Here is a 26,524-nt window from a genome sequence, read left to right as displayed (position 1 = left end):
AATGGAAAGACATCCCATGCTCATGGCTAGGGAGAACCAACATAGTGAAGATGGCTATATTGCCAAAATTGATTTACAAATCAATGCGATCCCCAACAAAATCCCAAAGACATTCTTTACTGAAATAGAAGATATAATCCAAAGATTCATATGGAACAAGAAAAGACCTAGAATACCAAAACAATTCTAGGCAAAAAGAGCAATGCTGGTGGCATTACAATACCAGACTCTACTATAGAGACATAATTTAAAAAAAAAAACCACATGGTACTGGAACAAAAGCAGACCAGAAGATCAGTGTAACAGAATAGAAAACCCAGAAATAGAACCACATACCTATAGGCAACTTGTATTTGACAAAGGAGCCAAAGATATACAATGGAACAAACACAGTCTATTCAATTATTGGTGCTGGCAAAACTGGGCAGCCACATGCAGAAAACTAAAAATTGATCCTGGCCTTTCACCATGAACAAGCATTAACTCAAAGTGAATCAAAGACCTTAATGTCACACCGGAAAATGTGAAACTGTGAAACTGCTACATGATAGAGTAGGAGAGACACTGGAACTCATAGGCACAGGCAAAAGATTCCTGAACAGGATCTCAGGGTCACAACAGATTGGAGAGAGACTCAATAAATGGGACTACCTACAAATAAAAAGTTTCTGCACAGATAAAAGCATAGCCACAAAAGTTGAGAGACAGACAACGAACTGGGAAAAGATATTTACCAATAATACATCTGACAAATGCTTAATATCCACTATCTACAGGGAACTCAAGAAACTAATCCCCCACAAACCCAACAAACCATTCACTAAATGGGCAAGGGAACTAAAGAGAGACTTATTCAAAGAAGAGATTAAAATGGCAGAAAAGCATATGAGAAAATGTTCATCATCCATGGTCATAAAGGAAATGCAAATAAAAACAACCCTAAGATACCACCTTACCCCAACAAGAATGGCCAAGATTTTGAACTCAGACAATGCAGTTGCTGGTGGGGTTGTGGAGAAAAAGGAACCCTACTACACTGCTGGTGGGAATGCAGACTAGTTCAGCCACTCTGGAAAGCAGTGTGGAGGTTTCTTAAAGAACTGAAAATAGACCTTCCCTACGATCCCACCATACCACTTCTGGGCATCTACCATGAACATCATAACCCAAGATATTATAAGGACACCTGCTCAGCTATGTTTATCTCTGCACTATTCACAATAGCCAGGCGATGGAAACAATCCAGATGCCCTACTGCAGATGAATGGATACAGAAAATGTGGTCTATATATACAATGGAACTCTACATAGCCAATAGACAAGATAAAATAATGGCATTTGCAGGGAAGTGGATGAATCTAGAGCAAATCATGTTGGGTGAGACAAGTCAAGACCTAAAGAACAAAAGGTGAAAGGTATCCTTGATATGTGGCTATTAAATCCAAAGAGTACAAAAGCGAAGACTCAATATCTGCATACCCGATGCTATGGACATGGTAATGGAAATATAAACATAACTACATAGACATAAAAACCTATGATTCTATAGACATAATGTTCTATTTTATAAATTAATATGTATCTATGATATACAAACCCTTAGCCTAATTTTGATTATGTTCTAAAAACTAAGTGTCAGTGATTGCATATAGAGATTCCCTTCTTGAATACTTGTTTGTTAAACATGTCAGTTGAAATATAAAGTAAAAGTCAATGTTAATAAATTCTTTAATAAGAAAATAATAATAATGCAATAAGCCCAGCATCCAGTGACTCATGCCTTTAAACCTAGCTATTTAGGAGGCTAAGGTCTGAGAAGTGCAGGTCAAAGACAGCTCAGACAGAAGGTCCTTCATACTCTTATCTTCAGCCAAGTTCAAAAGATTAAAAAAAAAAAAGCTCTGCCTGGTGTGTGGTGTGGTGGCTCTCACCTGTAATACTAGCTACTCAAAGCCAGCCTGGCCACTAAAGAAAGTCAGACTCTTATCTCCAATTAATCATTAGAAAATGAGAAGTGGTGCTGTGGCTCCAGGATAGGACGGTAGCCTTAAGCTGAAGAGCTCAGAGCCAACGCACAGGCCCAGAGTCCAAGCTCCATGACCCACAAAAAAGGGGGGAAAAGCTGTAAGCAGATCTGCAGTTCTAGTGGTAGAGCGCTAGCCTTGAGCAAAAAAGAAAAAAGGTCAGAGATAGCAATCTGACCCTAAGTTCAAGCCCCAGGACAGACACATTCACAAAAGAAAAGATTACAGTAGTGACAAAGAGAAGCCAGTTACACATTTTTAAATAACATTTTCTTACCAAGAAATATAACCTGTCTTCATCATTAAGTAAATTCATTATAGAATTCAGTTGAGCATTATTGCAGCATCATAGTCTCTCATAAATCAGATATCTGGACAACCACTTTCTTCTGCCACAATTTCATTACAGCCTTTTTCACTTCACTGTTTCTCAGGCTGTAGATAAGGGGGTTCAGCAGAGGCGTGAGCAGTGAGTAAGCCAATGACATCAGTTTCTTGGTGTCTGGTGAATAGCTGGATTTGGGTTGTAGATAAGTCATGCTGGCTGTGCCATAGAAGAGAGTGACAGAGGTGAGATGAGACGCACAGGTGGAAAAGGCCTTTTGCCTCCCAGTAGTCGATGGCATCTTCAAGATGGCAAAGAGGATTCGAATGTAGGACAAAAGTATCAGCAGGAAGGGGACCATAACAATCAAAATGGTGCCTGTGTAGGCATAGATTTCAAACAAGAAGATGTCTGCACATACCAGCTTCAGCACTGGGGGAGTCTCACAAAACAGATGGTCAATTTCATTGGACCCACAAAAGGGAAAACTAAATACCCAAGTGGTCTGTATAGTCGCCACAGTGAGCCCAGACACCCATGAAAACATCACTAACTTCACAAAAACTCTGGTGTCCATCATCACTGGATAAGTCAGAGGATGGCAGATTGCAGCATACCGGTCAGCAGCCATTGCTCCCAAGAGGAAACATTCAGTCCCACCAAAAAGGAGAATGCAATACATCTGCACAAAACAGCCCCCAAAAGAGATGGTCGCTTTCTCACTGGACAAGATCACCAGCATTTCAGGCATGACAGCTGCGCTGAAACCCAGTTCCACTGTGGATAAGTTCTGCAGGAACAGGTACATGGGTATGTGGAGGCTCTGGTCCAGGAAGATGACCGCTATTATGATGGCATTTCCCATCAAGATCACCAGGTAGATCACCAAGAAAGCCCCAAACATCTGCTCTTGGAGTTCAGGAAAGTTGGAAAAGCCCAACAGGATGAATTCGACCACGGAGCTTTCATTTTGCTTTCTCATCTCAGTAGCAGCACCCTCTCTTGTTCTGAGGGACAAAGTATGATAAAGAATACAGTCATACAGTCACATCTGAGAGCTAAAAGATTAAGTCTGAAGGGGATATGATGACCTGCTGCTTATTCTAATAGAAGTTGAGCTAGGCAATTTTGAAGAATGGCTAATAATAACAATGAATTTGGGGGAAAAAAAACAAAGTCAGTAATTTTTTCTGAACTTTGGTTTTAACATTACAACCTAACAGCAGGTATTTTCTTGCAGATTTTTGATAGGTAGTAAAAAATTAATTAGAAAAGGTGGATATGGGATTTAAGCCGTAGAGTTTCTGCTTAGCAACCTGAAAGCCTGGAGCTCCAATCACAGTACCAAAGCAAGCAAGTAAAATTAATTAAACCTATTCTTAACACAAAAACAGTGTTATTTTTCCCATTACATGCCTCTACATTCTTTTTATCCTAGTAGTACTAGGGCTTGAACTCTGAGTCTGGGCACTGACTCTGACCTTTTCCCTCAAGGCTAACACTCTATCACTTGAGGCACAGCTCTACTTCCAGCTTTTTGTGGTAAATTGGAGATAAGTCTCACAGACCTGAGCTGTGTGCTGGCTTCAATCCACAATCCTTAGCTCTCGAACTCCTGGGTAAGTAGGATTACAGGCGTGAGCCACCAGCTCCTAGCTGATTTTTTTTGTTTTATTCGTACTGAATTTACAAGAAAGAGTTTAAATTGGGTAAATTACCAAGACAACCCGGAAAAAAGTAAAACTAATGGCAATTCACAGTTTAAACACATCTGTCTACTATTTATTATAAATGCCAAAATTCAAGTGTATTTATACTATTTAGTTAAACATGGGGAAAACAATACATCATTAGAAAAACAGGTACATTCAAAAAGAATCATATTGTAAAATACACTTAACTTAATGAGTATAAGTAACATGGCTTCAAGCATAATTGATTTCTCATCAGGCTCTACCTGACCAGTTACACTGAATTTTGCTTCAAAGAAAAATGTTAAAGGTCTGTTCTCCATCTCCCATCCTTGTGATGGTCAACTTGCTTTCAATGCTATAGAAAATACCACTTAGAGTTATTCTGAACCTGAAGTTTAATACTTTTTCTCTCCCCTTGCCCCCTAACACATACATTATACATGAGGAAGTTCACTAGGTTTTTAGCCAGCAAGCGCTGATTGAGTGCTGCTGTACTCTTACAGCAAACCTGAGCCATGCATTCAACAACACAGGTCATCTAACCATGCTGCACCCAGCTTCCCAACACAATCCTTATCTACCACCTGGCACTGTCTAATCGTACCTCTCCACCTTAGTAATTCATAGCACACATCCCCACCAACTGAAATAACACACAAGTATTTGAAACTTCATACTTAGTATCTAACTCCTTCTTCTGGGACATAAACTACAGGAGAATGAGAACTTTTTTCCTATTTTTATGCATTCTTGGTTTCAAAAATCAGTAACAGATGAGTTAGTAGACATTAAACCCATCTTTAATAAATGGATAGAGAAATAATTATGTATAGATCTGTTTATTTTTATTGCTGTTATAAAGGTGACATATAGAGGGGCTACAGTTACATAAGTCAGGCAATGGGTACATTCTTTCTGAAAAGTTTTCCCTTCTCATCCCCTACCATCAGTTCCTTTTTTTTTTTTTTTTTTTTTTTGTCATGGGGCTTGAACTCTGGGTTTGGGCACTGTCCCTGAGCTCTTCTGCTCAAGGCTAGTGCTCTACCACGTTGAGCCACCTCGAGTTTTCTGGTTGTTAACTGGAGATAAGAGTCCTCACAGACTTCTATGCCTGGCTTGGCTTTGAGCCAAGATCCTCAGATCTCAGCCTTCTCAGTAGCTAGGATTGCAGGTGTGAGCCACCGCCGTTGGCATAGTTCATTTTCAACAGTGTCTTGTGAGTATCACTGCCACATTTGTTCATTCTTTGTCCCAGCTCCCTTGTTTCCATTTCTCAGAGTTCATTAGATCAATATCATTTCTTTTTAGTCTATGATCCGAGGCACATAGCTATTGAGCCTTTGTGCTCTTCTCCTAAGCACATCTGGTGTCTTCTCTCATTTGCTGATAGGAAATTGAGGGATATCGAATCTCCATTTCATCCAGAAGGGAGTCTAGAAGATCAGCAGGCAGGGACTTGGAAGACACCGGTGCTGCCTGGGTCTCTTTGAGCCAGCCTCTCCTCCAGTGAGCTGACCATTTTTCCTCCCAGCCCAACTACCCTTCCAGAGCCCCTCTCTAGGTAAACTCTCCATTCTCTCCACCCCTCCGCCCAGAATAATGTTCCTTATGGCTAGAATTTCCTTCACTAGCCATGTCTGTAAGTCTTTAGAATGTGGAATCCCCCTAGCCACATCAATAACACTGACACTGTCCAGGCGCTGGTTGCCGTCCATTCCTGTGGATTTCCCTGTTTGATAGCTTCTCTTTCAATCTGTACTTCATACCAACAACAATATAACCTCATCCTGCCTCCCAAATCTGCAGATGTCCTCTGATCCATAAAACAAAATGCTCTCTTCTCAGGCTGGCATGGAAGGAAAGTAACAACTATCTTAGAAATTTAAATGAGGAAAAGATGTCATGGATGAAAGAGCCATCTGGCGGAGAAAAAAAAAGCACAAGAAGGATGAAAATGAACTATACAACTAGTAGGTGGAGACAGGAGGAAAAAACTGAGAGAGAATGAGGAAGAGGTGACATTGTCCAAAAAGAAATATGTTCTTTGCCTGACTTATGTAACTATAAACCCCCTGCACATCACCTTTATAGTAACAATAAAAAATTAAAATTAAAAAATAGGAAGACACACAAATAGCCAAAGATATTCATGATAAATAAAGGAGACCACTGGTTTTTTTGTGCAAGGATGCCAGGAGACAGAAGCAACCTGAAGACCTGCCATGTCTTGTGTTCAGATCACATTAACAGCAAGTAACTACATTACTTGACTTACCGAGATTAGGCTGTGATATATTAAAAACCAAATATCCATATTAACTCTAATAAGATATTTGGGGATGTCAAAATGTGCCATAAAATAAGCAAAATCGACCCTGCTATGTAAGAACCATTTCATATAAAATAATAGAATCAATTTCAAAACTACAAAATCAAGTAAGCTTATTAAAAAAAAACCAAAATTTAGAGGATCTGATTTTAAAATAGACAAACTTCAGAGGATTTGTAAGGTAAAATTTGTGGGTGGAGCGGGATTGCTTCTAAACTAGTGCCTTCACAGAGATTGAAAGAAAAACTGCACCTGAATGTCTGATTGTGTCACCTTTCACCTTTAGCACAAAGTGACCTAATGTAAATTGGGCTATGTAATTTACTGATATGATACTGTGGCTTCAGCACTAACTTTCTTTACAATTTGGGCAATTCTTTCTTCTTGGTTTCATATCTTTACAGGATTGACTTTATGTCTGACCACCTTCATCCTGCCCCTTCAGCTACCTACTTCTATGAATTGCTGATATGTTCAAGCAAGCTACCCTGTAACTCTAATTCCAATTCAAACTCGTGTGACTGTGAACAGCAGAGCAATTGACTTTCTCACATGAAACAGAGTAATCACTTGTTACCCTTAGGCAGAATTTTTATTTCCTTACCTATTGACTGTTCCTGATTTCCACCTCATTTGCTGAGATGTTTCACCTCTTTATTTTAAAAATCCCATCCACACCATTCAATGATCGAGTGTGTTGATTTTATAACATCGTCTAACCTGAAGAAAGCCCTCTCTGGCAGACTTTCCTCTATGGAGATGAGGAAGCTCAAACACACACACACTTGAAACAGCCACTTCTCCAATTACTCACTGGGAATAATAAACATGTCTTCCCACATGAGACTCAATTCCACCATGACTTCCCCTATTAAGAAAATGAAGGCAAAGAAGGAATGGATGTTGGTAACTTGGCTCAGGGAAGAAGGAGGAAGGGGAGGCAAGCACAGGGATGTGGATGAGGACTTCATTGGATGGACCTGAGTGCAATGGTAGGAGTTGTGTTGAACCCAGTAGACAAAAATTACTTTTTGGAAAGCCTAGATATCATCATATTAATCATTTTTAAATATTTTCTAGTAGGAATACGGAAACACTAAAATTTGAGTGATTATATTTTGGGGCCAAAAAAATGTCTTTCATATAAATTCACAGTTGAAGCTTTTTAACTTCAAGTCAAAACATCTATGCTAATTATATGACTTTGAATGAACTTCTCTAACTCCACTAATTTTGAGTAAAATAAAAATAAAGTTTGTCAGTTAAGGGACTCAGAGTTAGTTTGAATAGTCTGAAACCAGTATTACCATTGCCTAGTTCCCAGCAAAAGGACAGAGATGAATTAATCTTCAGGCTTGGCTTTATCCAGTCCTCAGATGTTGTGGTCAATATTTGACACATGTTCTCCAGTACCTTCTAAAAACACTTAAGGATATGTCCTCTTTAATCAGTGTCTAGAGAGGAATATAGTGGTCATTCTGAGAAAAGGAATTTTCATTCACAAAAAAATAATAATTATAATTCAAAGACTTTTTCTATATTTTTACCATGGTAGAACCATTTGCCCATCCATGAATCAAAACTGTGACTGTCAGTGGAATGCAATATACTACATAATATGTAATTTTGCTGGTATCTACCCCAAACTGGATATGGCTTCAATCTCAACTATCCACCATACGTAACTTTGGATATCTGCTATTGTTTTGGTTTGATTTGAATTAGTTTGGTTTTAATTTTTCTTTAGCGGCCCTGAGTTCAAACCTCATCTGGAAGGCAGGCTTTCAACTACTTGAACCACATTGCCAGCCCTTTTTCTTTCATTGCTATTTCTTTAAGGCCTCACATTTCTCGCCCCCTTACCCCCAAATTAAACAATGCAGAAAGATCATCTTCTTAAGAAATTGGGAAGGAAACACTAGATATCTATGTGAACGAACAAAATTGGACATTCATCATGTACCAACACAAAACTTAAATGTAAGGCCTGAAACCAAAACATAAAACTCCTGGAAGAAAACATGCAAGAAAAAACTCTCTGACATTGGCATTTGCAATAGGTTTTGGATATAACAACAAAAACAAAAATAGACATGAGGTGGAGGGAAGCTTCTACATAGCAAAAGGAAACAACCAAAATAATGACAAGTATTCTGCACCTCAGTCACTTTCCCATCCCAACTTCATTTTTTAATTAGCTAAAGCGTATGCTATACTTGCATTTCTTCCATTACTTTTAGAGAAACTTCAGGCTTAGAAAAAAAACTTGAGAAAACCACACTTCATTATGTGCATTAAAATTTTGTTAAGAACAAAATAAATATCAAAAAGCTGGTACTTGGGGCTGGGAGTTTGGCCTAGTGGTAGAGTGCTTGCCTAGCCTGCTCAAAGACCAGGGTTTGATTCCTCAGTACCACATATACATAGAAAAAGCCAGAAGTGGTGCTGTGGCTCAAGTGGTAGAATGTTAGCCCATGGACAATGCTCAGGCCCTGAGTACAAGCCCCAGGACTGGAAAAAAAAAACTGAAGTGTAGGGGGGAGGGAAGGTCTTAAGGCCAAGGGGAGGACATAGTAAAAATGAAGAGAGGAAGGGTTGGAAAAGGCAGTCATAATATTTAATGCATAATGTGTGAAAATGGAGCTAGGAAAATTGAGGAGGTGAGTGGCGTTGGAAAGGATGTGGAAAAAGATGGAAGCGGTGGCTTTGGTCATGATGTATTATCCTCTTACAAAAGTGCAAAACCTAGGTACATAAGGTCATATAGGAGGAGGCTAAATGGAAGGATCTCCAGGATATGGAAACAAGAGCTTTATCTGTGTGATTGTTGTTCTTAATGTACTATGTTATTTCTCTTCTCTTTTTTTCCCCCTTTGGTTTATCTCATATTGTTACTGTATCTGACTTTGTTATCTGGTATATTGTATATACGTTTATTTGTTTATTTGAAATAGGAAAGGGAAGGAGGGAAAACAAGATGATTGGGAGGGGTGGGGAGGGAAATGGGGACAAAAACATGAGAAGGGGTATCAATGTGAGAAATAATGCACTTTACCTGGCAAATGTAATTGTAACCCTTCTATACATTACCCTGACAATAAAAAATAAAAATAAATTTAAAAAGAAGACCTGGTTTTTTAAAAAAATGTATTTTCCTCATGGACTGCTATGTAGAATTATACCTCCTTTGTACTTAATACTTAAAATAGTTAAAGACAATAGAACTATAATTTTAAAATTTGTTATGAGACAAAGCTCATATTAAATGTTCTCACCACCATAAAAAGGTAAAGACTATGTCCATTTTATTGACTGTGGTTTCATACATATGTATATGCCCAAATTCATACAGTGTATACATAAAATATATTGTTATTTATCCATTGTGCCTCAATAAAGCTGTATTTTTTTCCCAAAGGAAATGAAGAAAGCTCCTATCTACTCTATAGTGCCATTCCTGTACACAGTCTTTTCTATTGTTAATATCATATTAATATGGTACATCTGTTTATGGTTGAGGACTCAATATTAATAGAGCATTATTAGCTATCTTTGCATTAAGTTTCAGGCTTTGTATTTTAGTTCTATAGGTTTGGGCAAATGCAACTGGGCCCATCGTTATAATGTCATGACAGAAGTGCCACTGTTCTCAAAGCTCCTATGCTGAACCTACTCATCCTCTTCCCTTAGATCATAAATATATCAGCTGTTGAATTTTTAATATCTCCACAGTGTAAGTATTTGCATAATGTCATATATTTGGAACTCTACAATATATGGCCTTTCCAAATGGCTTTTAATTTACTTGGCAATTGCATCTAGGCCTCCATCTATTTCTTTTCCTGTCTTAAAAGTTAAAAATGGTTGAAATGTAAAAAAAGGTCATTAAGTGATTATGTGGAGCCACAGGAATTATAATTAATTGCTGATGAAAATGCAAGATGGATAATTCAGGCCTTTTGGAGGGTATTTTGGTAGTTTCTTACAAAGCTAAACATCACAGATGTGATCCAGAAAATTACTTAAATGAGTTTGGGACTTATATCTATACGATGGTATTCATAACAGCTTTTTTCATAAGTATCAGGCATGGGAAGAACCTAAGATGCCTTTCAACAAGTGACTGGATAAGCAAACTGTTGAAACACCTATGCAATGAATATTACTCAGTAATTAAATATGTAAGCATTTGGGGTTCAGCCCAAATGCAGAGTTTATCAGCAGGGGAGAACCATGGGAAAGAAGCACTGGAAGAGTATGCCAGATGTACTCAAAGATAGAGAAATGATAAATGAGGCTAGATTGATCAATGGTTTCTTTCAGGAACACAACAAAAAGAGTAGCAGAGGAACATGAGAGGAGCTTGTGAGAACAGGCCAGAAGAGTCAAAATCCATCAGAACAAAGGATGAGCAAACCCAGCCGTGGTACTCACCAGGCACTGTGTTATAAATAAGCTATACACTTGTGAGTGGGGTCAGGAAAGGAAAACTGGGAGGCAGCAAGGGAAAAAAGAGATGTCCAAAAAGAGATGTACGCATTACCTGGGTTATGTAACTGTAAACCCTCTGTATATCACCTTTATAATAACAATAAAAATAAAAACAAACATGAAGAAAAAGTGTTCTAGGTAAAGGGAGCAGTGTATTCAACAGCCTAGGAATGAAGGGAGCACAGCATGCGAGTATAACTGGAGCAGGCTGCCAGGCAGGGAAGAGACAGGCTAAAACTATAAGCAAAGTTTACTCACTCGAGTTCTCACAGCAAAACCCTTAGTTGTAAAGTTTCTTCCATGTGCAATAGAAATTGAATTTAAAAGAAAACGGTTCATAATATATAGCAGTATTCATAATATATTAGGAGAGTACCTGAATTTAAAAGAAATGGATAGGTTGTTTGTGGAAAAGGAAATACAGGATTGAATTGAGGCTTGTACAACTCTGAAAATTTGCTTTAAAATCATGGAATTGTAATCCTAGCTACTCAGGAGGCTGAGATCTGAAGATGGACATTTGTAGCTGGCCCAGGGAAGAAAAATCCCCAGGAAACTCGTATTTCCAATTAACTACTCTAAAACCAGAAGTGGTGCTATAGCTCAGGTGGTAGAGTAATAAGCCTTGAGCACAGAGGCTCAGGGATAGTACCTAGGCCCTGAGTTCAAGCTCCCACACAAATAAAAGCAGGTATATTTTATGGTTATATGTAAATCAACAAACAATCTTTTTTAAAAACAATTTTTAATCCATCAGAAAAAAGAAGATGAAGAAACAGAGAGCAGTACAGCAACCTGAGAAAATTCGCAAGATATCAATATTCCAAAGGAAAATATACCTCCTTAAGGGCCGACAACCCTTTCTCAGCTCCCAGTGGAATGGCAAAAAGGTGAAAGAAGAACCCGGAGGGTCATTGGTCTCTGAAGAAAAATTCCAGAGTTGATGCACAGAGTTTTAACAGAGTGAGATTTATTAAAATTACACCTTCAAAGAAATTTGAAGGCCCAGAGTCAAATCAAGCAGCAAAGTACACAGAGCTCTCGGGTCTGAGGAACTTCTATAGGCTGTAGAAGAATAGACATGTTATATATGATGTACATAATTGTGGAGGTTTCAAAGAAATGGGAAGGGAGAAACATAGGGAGACTTTTAAGTTTCAAGGTCCGTTTGGAACCAAGGTGGTGAATTTGGAAGGTGGTACATGTAATTAAATGCAAATCAAGTCTCTCTCACCAATATTTGCATAGATATCTTCTGCAGAAATGGAACAAAAGGGGAATCACAGAAGAGAAGGATGTGGGCAGAATTTAGGATTGAAGTGGGGAACTGAAAGTTCTAGCTAACTCCTTGTGGGTGGTGAAGCCTAGTTCAGACTCTCTTCCTAAGACTTCCCTTTCCATCACTAGTGGAAAGCAGGCCTTTTGCTGATCTTCTGTGGCAGAAGGAGTGGGGGGGCTTTCTGGGTCTCTTTTATAAGAATTCCATTCCCTTTCAAAACTTATTACCTCCCAAAGGCTCATGTCCAAATATTATATTGGTGATTCATATTTCAAATGCATCTATTTGGAAGCAGGAAGGACACAAACACAGACCATAGCAGCAGAATCCATTTCAAATACATCGTGGGTCGATAGGGGTTGATAGCCACAGAACAGGATGATGTCTGCAGCTAGAATATCACTAAGAGGGGGAAAGCAGGGATCATGAGGATTCTAGCTAAACCAAGTGGACAGAATTCCTGCTGAAAGTAAACCAAGGTGATCAGACATCCACTCAGAAACTCTAGAAGAAGAACCCAATTACAGAGGAAGGGTGAGCAGAGACAGAGTGGGGATAGAGTTAGAAAGGCCTAAAAATACCAGAAAGGGGATTCTAGTCACACTAGTCTCAAAAAACAATGAGGCCAAATTGAGGAAAGGATTTTGAGGGCCTGAAATAAACTTTGGTTGAGAAGAGAATTCCTGTCACTCATCAAATCTTATATTTCCTCATCATTATTTTTCAGAGGCTATTAACCGAAGTTACAAACTGCTAAACTGGTATAGAAAAAATATATATGAATATATATATTCATATATATTTTTTGGTTGTGGGATTTGAACCCTGGTCCTGGGCATTGTCCCTGAGCTCTTCAGCTCAAGGCTACACCCTATCCCTTGAGCTACAGCACCACTTCTGGTTGTCTAGTGGTTAACTGGAGGTAAGTGTCTCACCAACTTTAATGCCCAAGCTGGCTTTGAACCACAATCCTCAGATGTCAGCCTCCTGGGTAGCTAGGATTACAGGCATGAGCCACGGCACCTGGCTTAGAATAGACCTTCGTAACAAAAGACAGAGTAATGAGAGAAAAACTAACATGATCTTAGTAATGTGTATATTTCCTATGTACCTGGGAGCTATGCAAGAAATGAGGGAGCTTTGAATTTTAGCATAAATGCTGTCATCTTAAAAAAAGATACACAAAGCTCATTCAATCACTCTGGAAAGCAGTATGGTGGTTCCTCAAAAGACTGAACATAGAGCCCCCTATTACCCAGCAATTCCACTACTTGGCATTTACCCAATGGTCCAGAAACAAGGACATACTAAATCCACTAGCACAACGATGTTCATTGCAGCACTATTTACCATAGCAAAGATATGGAACCAACCCAGATGTCCCTCAGTTGATGAGTGGATCAACAAGTTGTGGTATTTATACACAATAGAATTCTATGCTGCCATCAGAAAGAATAACATTGCCCCATTTGTAAGGAAATGGAAAGACTTGGGGAAAAAATCATATTAAATGAAGTAAGCCAGACCCAAAGGAACATAGGCTCAATGGTTTCCCTCATTTGTAACAATTAGTACAAACTTGGACTCTCCTAGCAGAGGATTACAATTGTTCAAAACCTAGATACATAAGGCCATATAGGATGAGGCTAAATGAAAGGACCTCCAGGATGTGGGAACAAGAGCTATATAATGAGTGAATGTTGTTTTTAATGTACTATTATTTCAAATCCCTTTTTTTAATCCCTTGGTTATTCTCATATTGTTACAGTATCTTACGTTGTAATCTGGTATATTGTATGTATGTTTATTTGTTTATTTGAAACAGGAAATGGAAGGGGGAAAAACAAGATGAGGGGTTGGGGGGAGGGAAATGGGGACAAAAACATGAGAAGGGGGCCAGGAGTTTGGCCTAGTGGTTAAAGTGTTTGCCTAGCATGCATGAAGACCCGAGTTTGATTCCTTGGTACCACATACATAGAAAAAAGCCGGAAGTGGTGCTGAGGCTCAAGTGGTAGAGCTCTAGCCTTGAGAAAGTCCAAGGGCAGTGCTCAGGCCCTGAGCTCAAGCCCAGGACTGGCAAAAAAAAAAAAAAGAAAAAACATGAAAAGGGTTATCAGTGTGTGTAAAATAATGCTACTTCTATCTGGCAACTATAACTGTAACCCTCTATTAATTACAATAAAAAAATTTTTTAAAGAAATGTAGAAATGAGATATATTTCCTAAATTCAAATATTAATAAATTACAGAACAGGGGCTTAAAAGAAAAAAAGAAAAGAAAGATCCAGGGGCCGGGAGTTTGGCCTAGTGGTAGAGTGCTTGCCTAGCATGCACGAAGACCTGGGTTTGATTCCTCGGTACCATGTACATAGAAAAAAGCCAGAAGTGGTGCTGAGGCTCAAGTGGTAGAGCTCTAGCCTTGAGAAAATCCAAGGACAGTGCTCAGGCCCTGAGCTCAAGCCCAGGACTAGCACAAGAAAGAAAGAAGGAAAGAAGGAAAGAAAGAAAGAAAGAAAGAAAGAAAGAAAGAAAGAAAGAAAGAAAGAAAGAAAGAAAGAAAGAAAGAAAGGAAGGAAGGAAGGAAGGAAGGAAGGAAGGAAGGAAGGAAGGAAGGAAGGAAGAAAGAAAAGAAGGAAGACTTTTTTTTAAATGACAAGACAAAATAAAAGCACTTCTACCTCTGGGGTGGCCAGGAGAAGAAAACGCAGAAATGACACATAAAAACTAATTAGTAAAACCTGTTCAGGTAGATTCCCCACTCATACAGCTCCACACCCACACCATTTCTGTTGTTTTCAGGGGCTAATCTCTATTCTCCTTGGCCAAAGAGATAAGAGGACGTTACTTGTGCAAATCTATTTTATGTCAGGACTCTGCAAGGTTCTGGATAGACACTGGTGTACTCAACATGCATGGTCAGCGTGCATAGTCCCTGTCTTCTATATCCATATTCCTACCAATTTAGACTACAAAAACTAAAAATATTTCCAGGAAATGTTTCCATAAGCCCTCTGTGAAATAGGCAGGAAAGACTTAGGATAAAAACTATTCTCCAATAAAAACAAGATGATTGGGAGGGGTTTGGGGGAGGGAAATAGGGACAAAAACATAAGAAGGAGTATCAGTGTGTGAGAAGTAATGAATCTACTATCTGGCGAATGTAACTGTAACTCCTCTATACATTACTCAGACAATTAAAAAAAGAAAATATACACTTTTCCCAGATTCAAAAAAAAGGAAAGCATTCTCCATAATAAAATACTCAAATAGATAGGCAAGATGTAAAATACTACAGTGTTATGTTTGGGATTAGGAGATGTGTGTGTGTGTGTGTGTGTGTGTGTGTGTGTGTGTGTGTGTGTGTGTGTGTGGCTTTCTATCATCCCATCTGCTTTTTTATCATTCATTATTGCATTAAAATTATAATTCCTTCCAGAATGAATATCCAGCTGGCATGGAATGATGATCAGCAAAGAACTTTAAACCCCGAATTTGAGAACTCATTGGCAGGTAAATTCAGTAGAATCATTAACATCAAAGGGAATCTCCTTAAATTTTAATGGAAGGGGGAAAAAAGATTAAAAGTATAATCACAGGGAATAGTAACACTTAAAGTCTCAGACGATACACACACACACACACACACACACACACACACACACACACACACACACAGAGTCTATCATTACCTGTAAAGAGAACTAGTCAAGACAGCTGCCAGTGGCTCACGCTTATAATCCTAGCTTCTTGGTAGGCTGAGATCTAAAGACTGCTGTTCAGAGCCAGCCTGGGCAGGAAAGTCTGTGAGGATACGGCCCACACTCCAGCTCAGCCCACACTCCAGCTCACTGAAAAGCAGATTCCTTTGATACTGCTGGAACACAGACCATAGATGTTAAGAAACTGAAGATAGCAGTGAGGGCCCTGGGCTTTGAACCAAGGCAAGAAAAAAACAAAAGCAAACAAACAAGAAAATGGTAAGGGCAATTAATAAGGAAGGAATGAGAAATAATGCCAAAGAAACTCCAAAAGCTTCCCCTCTCTTCGGTGATGATGGAACTGGGAAGATAATCATTCAAACATCTGAGGTGTGTGCCAATGGATTGGCATGGAGCTAACTGATGAGTCACTGCCAAAAGTGACTGCTGCTGTTCGTGAAGATGGAGAAAGCAGTGAACAGGGAGTTTCTGCACATCATGAAGATCAAACTCCATCCACATCAGTGTCTTTTCTACCCAAAGCACAAGGTTTAGACCCTGGCATTGCGTGAAATCTGGCTTTTGAAAGTGCAATCCACCCAGCTCTTCCAGACTTCTCCTCCCGCCCCATATAATTATGGGGGGTGGGGGATGATCTTGAATCTATTTTAGAGATTTTTGAAGTGTTCTTTGATAGTGAAATTCTTCTTCCAATGGCCAGATGATTAATTCTCAAAAGCAAACTAGGACACTGGAGTGGCGTAGAGGATCTTCAAGTCTGACCATAACCGGGTCATCTCACATTGCTTTACCCTGGTCATTCATTCCACGCAGAGGCACACGCTGAGCAGCTTCTCAGATGAGTGCTTATCCCCCTGTCACCACAAACGACAGTCACTCTTCCAACCATTCCAGCTTTCAGTTGGTACCTATTATAGTTTTCTCTTTTATACAATGCAATGAACTTTTGCTTGGCATTTGACATGTGTTTTTGCTAATTTATTTTGATTTTTTGTTTTTATTTTTAGGGTTTTTTTTGGGGGGGGCTGTTTGTTTTTGCCAATCCTGGGTCTTGAACTCAGGGCCTGAGCATTGTCCTTGGGCTTTCTCCAGGCTAGTGATCTGTTACTTGAGCCACAGCTCAAGTACCGAGAAATCAAACCCAGGGCTTTGTGTTTGCTAGCAAGCACTCTACCAGTAGACCAGGCTTCCAGCCCCTTTATTTTGTCTTAAATACAAAACTTTTCCTAGTTTGAGGTGAAGAAATGATAGAATTATCAAAGTATGAGTCTCTGACCTTCTAGGACTCTCGAGCCACTATTTATATAAAAAGAAGAGCCCAGTGTCTCCTAGAACTTTTGTTTGGTTGTGTAAGAGATGTTTAGCAATAAGTAGGTAGCTGTTATTAATTTCAGTTGAAAAATATATGAGATCATTTCCAAAGGACTAGCCCAAAACTTAAGCAATGAGGTCAGAAGTAATGCTTGGGAATAAGGTTGGTAGCCTGCAAATATGATCCTTAAGCAGCTCTCTATGAAACCCTATTCAAAGAGCAGACAAAAACCTTAGCCTTCATATGGACACAACTGAAAAAGCGAAAAGTTCCTCTATGATGTATTTCAGAACAGAAGATTTAAGTATGGCTATGCCTGGAGGTGGCTGGGATAAAACTCTATGCCTGGATTTCGATTCTGTTCCTCGCGTGTTGTGAGCCTGATGCCAGTTTTAGCCATGTCTGTTTACATACTGATATAAGGAAATGACAGAAAGACAGACAGATATGATAGACAGATAGAGAAGCCTGCCGAGACTCTTTGCATTTTGGAATCTCTAGGCAGCAACACAGCCACAGAGGTTGTTTTGTTTTCTTTTTCTTCCACTTTATGTCTCCATCTGACTTAATGTCCACCTGGCCACTCACTCCCTTTCTAAAAAGTGATTGGAGCATGAAGGCAATCAAGCTATCCATAAAACACAGGCCCCACCTCAATGTTGCTGCCTCCTTACTGATCTAAAGTCAATCTTTTTTTCTGGCAACCCTTTCCTGTACATTCCCAAGAATAGTCAGAAGTATTCGATCTGACTTCTTCAGAGACCTCATCATTTTATAAGTTCTACACGAGGTTACTTCCAAAAGTCTAAGGTAGGAAAGAGAAGTGGAAGGATTTCAGAAATAGAATCACAACAGCAAATGTCTTCTTTCCTATGGCTCCTGGCTGCCTCCCTTTCCCATAGTCACATCTTCTACTTAGCGTCATGAGACTTAACAAATACAAATACAGGATATTCAGTCACATTTGTCTTTTTTTGTCAGTCATGGGGCTTAAACTCTGGGTCTGAGTGCTGTCCCTGAGCTCTTCAGCTCAAGGCTATCACTCTACCACTTGAGCCACAGTGCCACTTCTGGTTTTCTGGTGGTTAATTGGAAATATGAATCTCATAGATTTTCATGGCTGGCTTTGAACCATGATCCTCAGATCTCAGCCTCCTGAGTAGCTAGGATTACAGGCATGCCCAGCTTACATTTGTCTTTTAGATAACAAAAAATTATAACAACAAATTATTATGTGTGTCTGTATGTGTCTGTGTATGTGTCAATACAGCACTCAGTCACTTAAACCACACCTCCAATCTAGTATTTTGCTTAATTGGAGACAGAGTCTTTCCTAAGGATTTCCCACAAAAGTTCCCTAGGGTCAGAGGTCTTTTCATCTCAGCCTTCCCCTCCCATGGCATACTCACTGGTGCCCAGAGGAGGGATAAGTGAGTAAAGAGTAGGCCGACCCTCTCTGTATCTGAAATCACCATTTCCTCTAGATATCAGGATCTGTAGCCTGATTTGACCTTTATTTTTAGACTTTGAAAAATGATCCATTGTCTTGACCTCTTACTCCTCCTTCCTACCCTCCCACCTTACCTCCCTGAATCATAATTCAGCACATACTTATATCTGGGTGAAAAGGCATCCCATGTTGATGGCTCAGGCTGATTTCCCTTGAATCCAGACATCTGAGCATGACTGACAGACTGATGGGGTATATGGGGAAACAGCTTGTGTAGATTAAATAAATGAGTGTAAAGCAACAGAAGAATGTTTGTAGCCTTTTTATAAATCCCAAGGAATCCGAACTCAGCTAGAGTGGAGGCAGCCACATCCCTAGAATGGGGCAAAACCAGAGCCTGTACAGAGTTTGTGGGTCTGAAGACAGAGATCTCTGGAATCCAGGAGAAGGTGGAGTTCTTGATTCAGTTTCCTCATCTAAGAACTGACGGTACTGAGCTAATCATACTTACAACTAGAATACTTCTCCTATGCTTCTTTTCTTATCTGTACAGTTAGACTCTAAGCAGGAAAAAAACCAGAGATTATGAGCTACTTCTTGAAGCTGTCTTATCTTTTCAAAAAGTCAGTGAATGGCACAGCCACGAAAAACAATGACATGTGATTGGTACAGAATTCAATCATAGAATTTCTAAGACCAAAGGGCAGTCAGTGATAAATCATGGCTTATTTCCGACAAGTAGAAGTTCTAGATGTTTCTACAGAGAATGGTAAGCTACTCTTTGTGCATCAATTTACCACAAATATAGTAAATGGGACATTCCATTATGCCTCAGCATATTAAGTGTTGAAATGGAGTTGCTTCATATTTACCCACATCTTACAGACCAAACACGGTAACACTTCATCATTTTAAATAGTTTATTTTACAGGAAAGAGTCAGAATCCAAGACATGGTCATTGATATTAACATATAAAAGGAACTAAAGAGGGCCAGGAGTTTGGCCTAGTGGTAGAGTGCTTGCCTAGCATACATGAAGACACAGGTTCAATTCCTTGGTACCACGTACATAGAAAAAAGCCAGAAGTGGTGCTGAGGCTCAAGTGGTAGAGTTCTAGCCTTGAGAAAGTCCAAGGACAGTGCTCAGAACCTGAGCTCAAGCCCAGTACTGGCCAAAAAAAAAAGTAACTAAAGAAACAACCCTCCCAGACAAGTCATAAACAGCCCCTAAGGCAAGGGGCATTGATAGAGGCTATTGCTCCTAAAGACTCCTTCCTCAAAACCTCTCCCCAGCTGATATGCCAAGTCTTCTAGTCCCTCATTACCAAATTCTCTATTCTTCCCTCTTTTTTCTTTTTTTTTTTTTACCTTAAGTGGCTGTAGTAAGGGATTGTGATTCAACTAGTCAGATTATGAGTATAATGTGTCTTGATCAATGATACAATTCTCTTTTGTTATTGTCGGGGTAATTATAGAGAGGTTACAGTTACATTCACCAGATAGTAGGTGCATTTCTTCTCACACATTGATACCCCTTCTCATGCTTATGTCCCCATATCCCTTCCCCCATCCCCTCCCAATCATCTTGTTTTCCCCCTTCCCATGCCTATTTCAAATAAACAAATAAATGTATATACAATATACCAAGTAACAAAGTCAGTTACAGTAACAATATGAGATTAACCAAAGGGCAAACAAAGAGAAGAGAAATAACATAGTACATTAAGAATAACAATCACACAATATAAAGCTCTTGCTTCCATATCCTAGATATTTTTTTCATTTAGTCTCATCCTATATGACCTATGTACCTAGGTTTTGAGCTATTGTAATCCTCTGCTAGGAGAGTGCTAGTTGTGTACTAATTATTACAAATGAGGGAAACCATTTAGCCTATGTTCCTTTGGGTCTGGCTTACTACCAGTCCTGAGCCCTGAAGTCAGGGCTTGAGCACTGCACTTGGGCTTTCTCAAGCCTAGAGCTGTACCACTTGAGCCACAGCTCCACTTCTGGCTTTTTCTATGTATGTAGTACTAAGGAATTAAACCCGGGTCTTCATGCATGCTAGGCAAGGACTCTACCACTAGGCCAAACTCCCATCCCCCTAGTTCTCTTTTTTATATACTCCTCTGTCCTTCATTCTTTTGGGCACCGGGAGCCCAATCTCTCACTCCCTTTTGTTCTTTGTTCTTCCTTTCTCATCTCCCAGTCTTTGCATCTCACTATCCTTCTTACCCTCTTTCTCCACTGCCCTCTTTTCTCTCCCTGCCAATGTGCTGCTCCTAACTTCCTGGTCTAGCTCCTGTGACCCCGTGCCTTTCATATTCAGAGTCTCCTTTTGTGAACTGGTTCCATTACCTTTGTTCTTATGAGAACACCTTTGCTCTTCTCTCTGTCTTTTACTTACATTGGATCTGATGTATATGCCCTTCTCATGATTTGATTTCTTTTCATTTGAATGCTCTATCGTGAACACAAAATCACTCATCTCAATACCCTTCGCTAAACTCTTTATTTTATTATCATACAGGGAGAATTCCAAATCCCAGGATCTGTCGTGCTTTATAGATTCTATTTGTTCTTTATAACGCCTCAGAGCCTCCATGACTGAGGGAGCGACTTTGAAGCAGAATTTAAAGCCCAAGCTCCCGGTGCTCTCACTTTTCGATATATCCAATAAAAATTGCATGCTGAGTGTTAGCTTTTTGTTCCCTTCCTGGTCCTTTGCCCCTAACAGCCTTTCCACTTCTCTGTGGGCCTCCTTCCCCAACTGGCTCAGGTCCTCCTTCACCAGGAAGGACATGGCATAAAAATATTCTTGGAAACTAATATGTCGGAAACTGTAGAATTTCTTCATGTCAAGTCCTTCCTGATAATCATTGCAGTTGAGAAAAGCAGTAAGGCTGAGGGCATCTAAATGGTGCCTTCTGAGGTCCGCTTCTTCAAATAGGAACCTCTGATGCTGGATGCCCTCAGCTGCCAAAGAGCACAGATTCCTCAGGACCCTGTGCCGGGTAAGCTCAGAGCAATTAGGGTCGTCATCAGTGGGCAGAAAGGTGGAGACATAGGCAGTGAAGATGTCAGTACTATTACTGGGTGTCTCTAAGACCAACTGGCCTCGTTCCATCTGCTGCTTTAGCCAGGAACAGACTATCCAACAAATACCTGGAACCTGACATGCTTTGTAGAGAACAGTGTTGCTAGACACTCGGTCCAAGGCATCCCTGGCTTGTTCCTCATCTGTAAAAAAGAGGCCAAAATATTTCTTCCTCTCTTCCTCTGAGAAGCCTAAGATATGGACGCAACGGTGATTTTGTTGATCCAGCAGGTGCTCTAGACTCTGTAGTGCAGGAGGCCGGGTCGTAATGAGGAGGGAGCAGGTAGGAAGTGACTTTCTCTGAATTAAAAGCCTCAGCATCTTCTCCATGGGACTCAACCTCCACTTCTGTAAGTGTGGTTCAAATGGCCTCTGAAACTCATCAAAGCCATCCAGAATAAATAGAAGTCGCTCAGGCTGCTTCAGAATCTCTGCGATGGGCACTTGATTGTCTCCACAACACCAGAAGAGGAGCCTGTTCAGGTCACAGGTCGGAAGCAGAACCACTTCCCTGCAGCTCACATAAAACACATAATCAAACCTGCCAGGGTACAGGGTACCAGCGGCCCAGTCCAGCATCATTTTCCTAACCAGGGTTGTCTTTCCAGTGCCTGCAGACCCTTGTAGCACCACTAAGGATGGAGATGAACAGGGCTCTTCTGGACCAAATAAAGTCCCTACTTCCACCTGGACAGTGCCCAGCTCTTGCTCCAGGTTAGGGCAGGGAGGTGACCCTGAGCTCTCTGAGCTGGATGCCATCACCAGGAGCAGCTGATTGCAGCTGCCATTGATGCCCGGGGCTTCCTTCTCTTCCATGCAACGGACATGCTCTCGGTATATTTCTCTGTAATCTGAACCAGACAAATGGAATTTTAGTGGTAGAATGACAGTAAAAAGGTCAAAGGGATGCTTCATATTCTGCTTCTCCCTTTCACTGTCTCTTTTGATCTTCTCTAACTAGTCTTTCTATAGTAAGTACAGGTCATGGAGAAGGATTATGTATGGGTATACAAATGCATGTGTGCATCGGGGCATATCTATCTGAGTGTGTGAGGCTGTGTTTTATGGAGGTAGGTATTTGTGGTGTGTGACTGTGTGCTTGTATCCACGCATGCTCTTGGAACAGGCTGATGGAAGTGTGAGTGCTATGCAGGAAAAGTTGTCCATGTGCATCGGCAAGAACTTATCCCCAGTGAAAAGTCTCCGTGTGAAACTATGTGAGTGCAGCTGAGTGCCCAGGAGACATTTTCCCATGCAAAGAGGCCAGACAAAAAGAGGAGGGGGTGGGATGCAAAATGTTAAGAAAGGCCCAGATGCCTAAGTAACCTGGGAGACACAGCTTTCGGTCCATATCCTTCCACTTCTATACTGCAGTGGAGCTCTCAAAAAATAAAACCCTACGGGAGAGGACACAATTACCAACACAGACCTTCCCCAACCCCCTGGAGAAGGAACAGGGGGCTGCTAGCCACACTTCGAATCCCCTGCCTTGTGTAAGATGATATCAGTCTACTAAGCAGGGGACGAAAGCTGCTACCTTTTCCAGGAGATGCAGCCCAGCTACCTCCCAGGAAGCAGCGAGGAACAGGTGTGACCCCACAGCCTAGTGCTATTTCTACTGTTGGTAGCTCCCATCCAGAGAAATGGTCAGGGAAGTCGACAGGAACGTTAAGGGTGGCTCTAATACCATCTTGGTCTCTCCCTCTCCCAGTTACACTTACCATTCAGACAAACGTGGCTCAGCCGATCTACGAGTTCCAACAAGTGCATGGTCTTCAGGGCTGTGAGCACCAGTCTCACAGCCTCGTGAGCCCCATACATTAGAGTTAGGCGGGATGCCAGGTCCACTGGACTCAGGCCCTGCAGCTCTCCCCAAGGCAGATACGGTTGGCCCCTAGCCATGGTCATATCCCGTAAGTGGAACTTTAATATCTTGAAATCATTCTTCTCCAGGTCACTCAAGGCCAAAAGCAATGCCTCCTTGGGATTTGGGGCCAGGGCCAAGGTCATGGTGACCAGGGGTAAAGGTCAAGTTCAGACTAAAGACCTGAAAAAGGTGGCAACAGGTGCTGAGCAATCAGCAACTGGAAGATACCTTCTGCCTTCTGCGTGCTTGGAAGATGTGGAGCACAGGCCTAAAGAGACAAGACACCTGCAAAGTGTCCAAAAAGGTCAGCTGCTGAGAGAGCAGGGGAATTTGTTCAGTCATTCCCCTATGCCTCATTGTCAGATTACTAATGTGATTGTCTGGGCCAATAGGCAGGAAAGTATGCAAATATCTCCGCCTCTTCTCTCTCTTTCTCTCCACTGCCTGTCTCACTCTTTCACCTCTCTCTCCCAACCTATTATTTCAGACTCCCACATGCATTCTTAGCAAAGAACAAAGTCTTGTATGACTCCTTAAACCAATGTTTCAAGATTGTATGATGTGGTTTTGGGTTTTGTTTGTTTGTCTGTTTGGGTTTTTTTTTTTTGAAGTTTTAAAAAGCAAGCCTGTCTCTGAGAGTATGAATGTTTATAGAACTGACGCTTATTAGCTGGAGACTGCTAAAATATTGCAGGAAGTAAAACTCTCTGGTAGGTCTGCTGGGGATAACAACCCCTCCCCCTTCTACTTCACCTGCCTGACTGTTATTCAATCACCTGACTGTGAGTCAGTAAAGGACCCCAGACTCTGAGGCCATTTCGTCATCTGCTGAGATCACTTCTTGAACCATCCTGGGTCACGGCCCCTTCAGACAGTGAGAGGTTCCCCAGGCTCTGAGATCATTTCTGATTTCTCTGTGGTCCCACCTTCTGCTTTTCCCTATATAATCAGGCTCAATACAAGTCCCTTCCTCTTTTTCTTTTTCTTTCCTGCCTCCATCTCATTCAGGCTGCACTTTGCTCTCCCCCCAATAAACTTTTTTCAGCCTGAATCATATGGTAGTTTCTTTTCAGTCAACACTATACTCTTCATCACCAGCCCGCCTTCTTTACACATCAGCCTTAAGAACACCATCCACACAAAGCTAAAGGTCTTCTAATGTGGATGAGTAACAGTTACTCCTACTTTAAGTAAAAAAAAATAGGCACTTTGGAGTGCTTGGTTTGTGCCAAAAGATTTCCTGAGCATGGTAATTATTAGGAGATAGAGGAGAGGAAGAGAAGTAGCTATTAAATAGAGAGCTTTCAGAATTCAGAACTGTACCTGCTTTCTCAGGCAAAGAGGGCCTCCCTCAGTAGTAAAATGTTGGAGGTGCTCAGAAGAGTATTCGGGGGTGAACTTGCTGAGATTCAGATAGCAGTATTTGAACTACATGACCCTAAAGAGGGGAAAAAATGTTAGGAGCATGACAGGATATGACGGACATTGGCTTCAGATCATAGGCCAGTTTGAAGAAGGCTTAAGAGCCAAAACTTCAGGTAGTATGAGAAGACTCAGGGCTCCTGTGCAAAGTGTTGATGTTCACAAAGCCTCAGGAATGGAGAGAACATGGCACTAGAACATTCTGAAGATTTCAGGGTAGGGTGTACCAGCTCAAACTGGGGGAGTTGGAGATAAGACAGAGATGACTCAACCATCCACGGGCAGGCAGCTAACAAGCAAGGTAGCTGGGAGAGATTTCAAAACATAAACAAAAAACAAATCCTGTTTCTGGTCAGACAACTCTGCAGACCAAGCTTAGATCTTCATAATCCAAAGACACTCATTTATTTGTGCCTGATGGAGTTGATATAAAAATGTAGGTGTGGGGCCAGGAGTTTGGCCTAGTGGTTAAAGTGCTTGCCTAGCATGCATGAAGACCCGGGTTCGATTCCTCAGTACTACATACATAGAAAAAGCCAGAAGTGGTGCTGAGGCTCAAGTGGTAGAGCTCTAGCCTTGAGAAAGTCTAAGGACAGTGCTCAGGCCCTGAGCTCAAGCCCAGGACTGGCAAAAAAAAAATGTAGGTGTGATTTTGCTCTATTGCAAGTCTCTGCTAGGAGAGCCCAAGGTTTCTATTGAAAACCTAGATACTAAGGCCATATAGTATGACGCTAAATGAAAGGACCTCTAGGATATAGAAACAAAAGCCATATAATGAGTGATTGTTGTCCTTAATGTACTATGTTATCTCTTATCTCTCTTGCTGTCCCTTGGTTATCTCATATTGTTACAATATCTCACTTTGTTATCTGATATATTGGATATATTTGTATTTGGTTATTTGAAATTGGATAGGGAAGGGGGGAAAACAAGATGAGGGGTGGGGTGGGGGGGAGGAAAATGGGGACTAAGACATGGAAAGGGTATCAATGTATGTGAATTAATGCACCTTCTATCTGGCAAATATCATGTAACCCTTCTATTAATTACAGTAAAAATATGTAAAAAAATGTAGGTGTGAGGCCAGGCATAGTGATAATGTAAGTTCTTGGGAAGCAGACACAAGAACAGGGCAAATTCAAGGCCAGCCTGGGCAACACAGCAAGACCCTTACTCAAACAAACAAACAAGAAGAGGGAAGAGAAGTAGGGAGGGGAAAAACTGGGAGAGATTGGGGGATGAGGGTGACACTGTTCAAAAGGAAATGTACTTGTTACCTGACTTATGTAAGCCCTCTGTACAGCACCTTTCCAATACAATTAATAAAAATAAAAAAGATGCAAATAAAACATAATTTATTCCTTTAAAAAAAACTACAAAACCCACAACAATATGGATGTGAAACACCAAATACTTCCCCTTTGATACCTCACAGGACTACTTTATGTGGAGCTGGGAAGGGAGGAGCTCACTGAGCTTCTGTGCAATAAAACCACCCCCACAGGAGATGTGACAG

General features: G+C 40.7%; 2 protein-coding genes across 2 annotated transcripts; both read right to left on the bottom strand.

Moving 5' to 3' along the window:
• Positions 1-2,380: 2,380 nt before the first annotated feature.
• Positions 2,381-3,331, bottom strand: LOC150053216 (olfactory receptor 10A3-like). The gene has a single exon (XM_090349265.1). It carries the CDS (start codon positions 3,329-3,331, stop codon positions 2,381-2,383), a length of 951 nt encoding a protein of 316 aa, XP_090205391.1.
• Positions 3,332-20,721: 17,390 nt separating this feature from the next.
• On the bottom strand, positions 20,722-23,729 carry Nlrp10 (NLR family pyrin domain containing 10). The gene is made up of 2 exons (XM_090348964.1): positions 23,441-23,729; positions 20,722-22,570 (listed from the first exon to the last, which is right to left on the bottom strand). Exons 1-2 carry the CDS (start codon positions 23,727-23,729, stop codon positions 20,790-20,792), a joined length of 2,070 nt encoding a protein of 689 aa, XP_090205090.1. The 3' UTR covers positions 20,722-20,789.
• Positions 23,730-26,524: the final 2,795 nt, after the last annotated feature.

Source organism: Megascapheus bottae, chromosome 16, assembly GCF_031878675.1.
Source record: "Megascapheus bottae isolate mThoBot1 chromosome 16, mThoBot2.hap1, whole genome shotgun sequence".
Classification (NCBI taxonomy): Eukaryota; Metazoa; Chordata; class Mammalia; order Rodentia; family Geomyidae; genus Megascapheus; species Megascapheus bottae.
The sequence above is the reverse complement of the archived record's forward strand: the minus strand, read 5'-3'. Positions and strand labels throughout refer to the sequence as shown.

Excerpts from the sequence above, each read along its gene's own strand:
- LOC150053216 (XM_090349265.1), bottom strand. The coding sequence starts at position 3,331 with ATGAGAAAGCAAAATGAAAGCTCCGTGGTCGAATTCATCCTGTTGGGC.
- Nlrp10 (XM_090348964.1), bottom strand. The coding sequence starts at position 23,729 with ATGACCTTGGCCCTGGCCCCAAATCCCAAGGAGGCATTGCTTTTGGCC. Across the intron at positions 22,571-23,440 it reads GAGCCACGTTTGTCTGAATG|ATTACAGAGAAATATACCGA; the intron begins GTAAGTGTAACT and ends TGTCTGGTTCAG.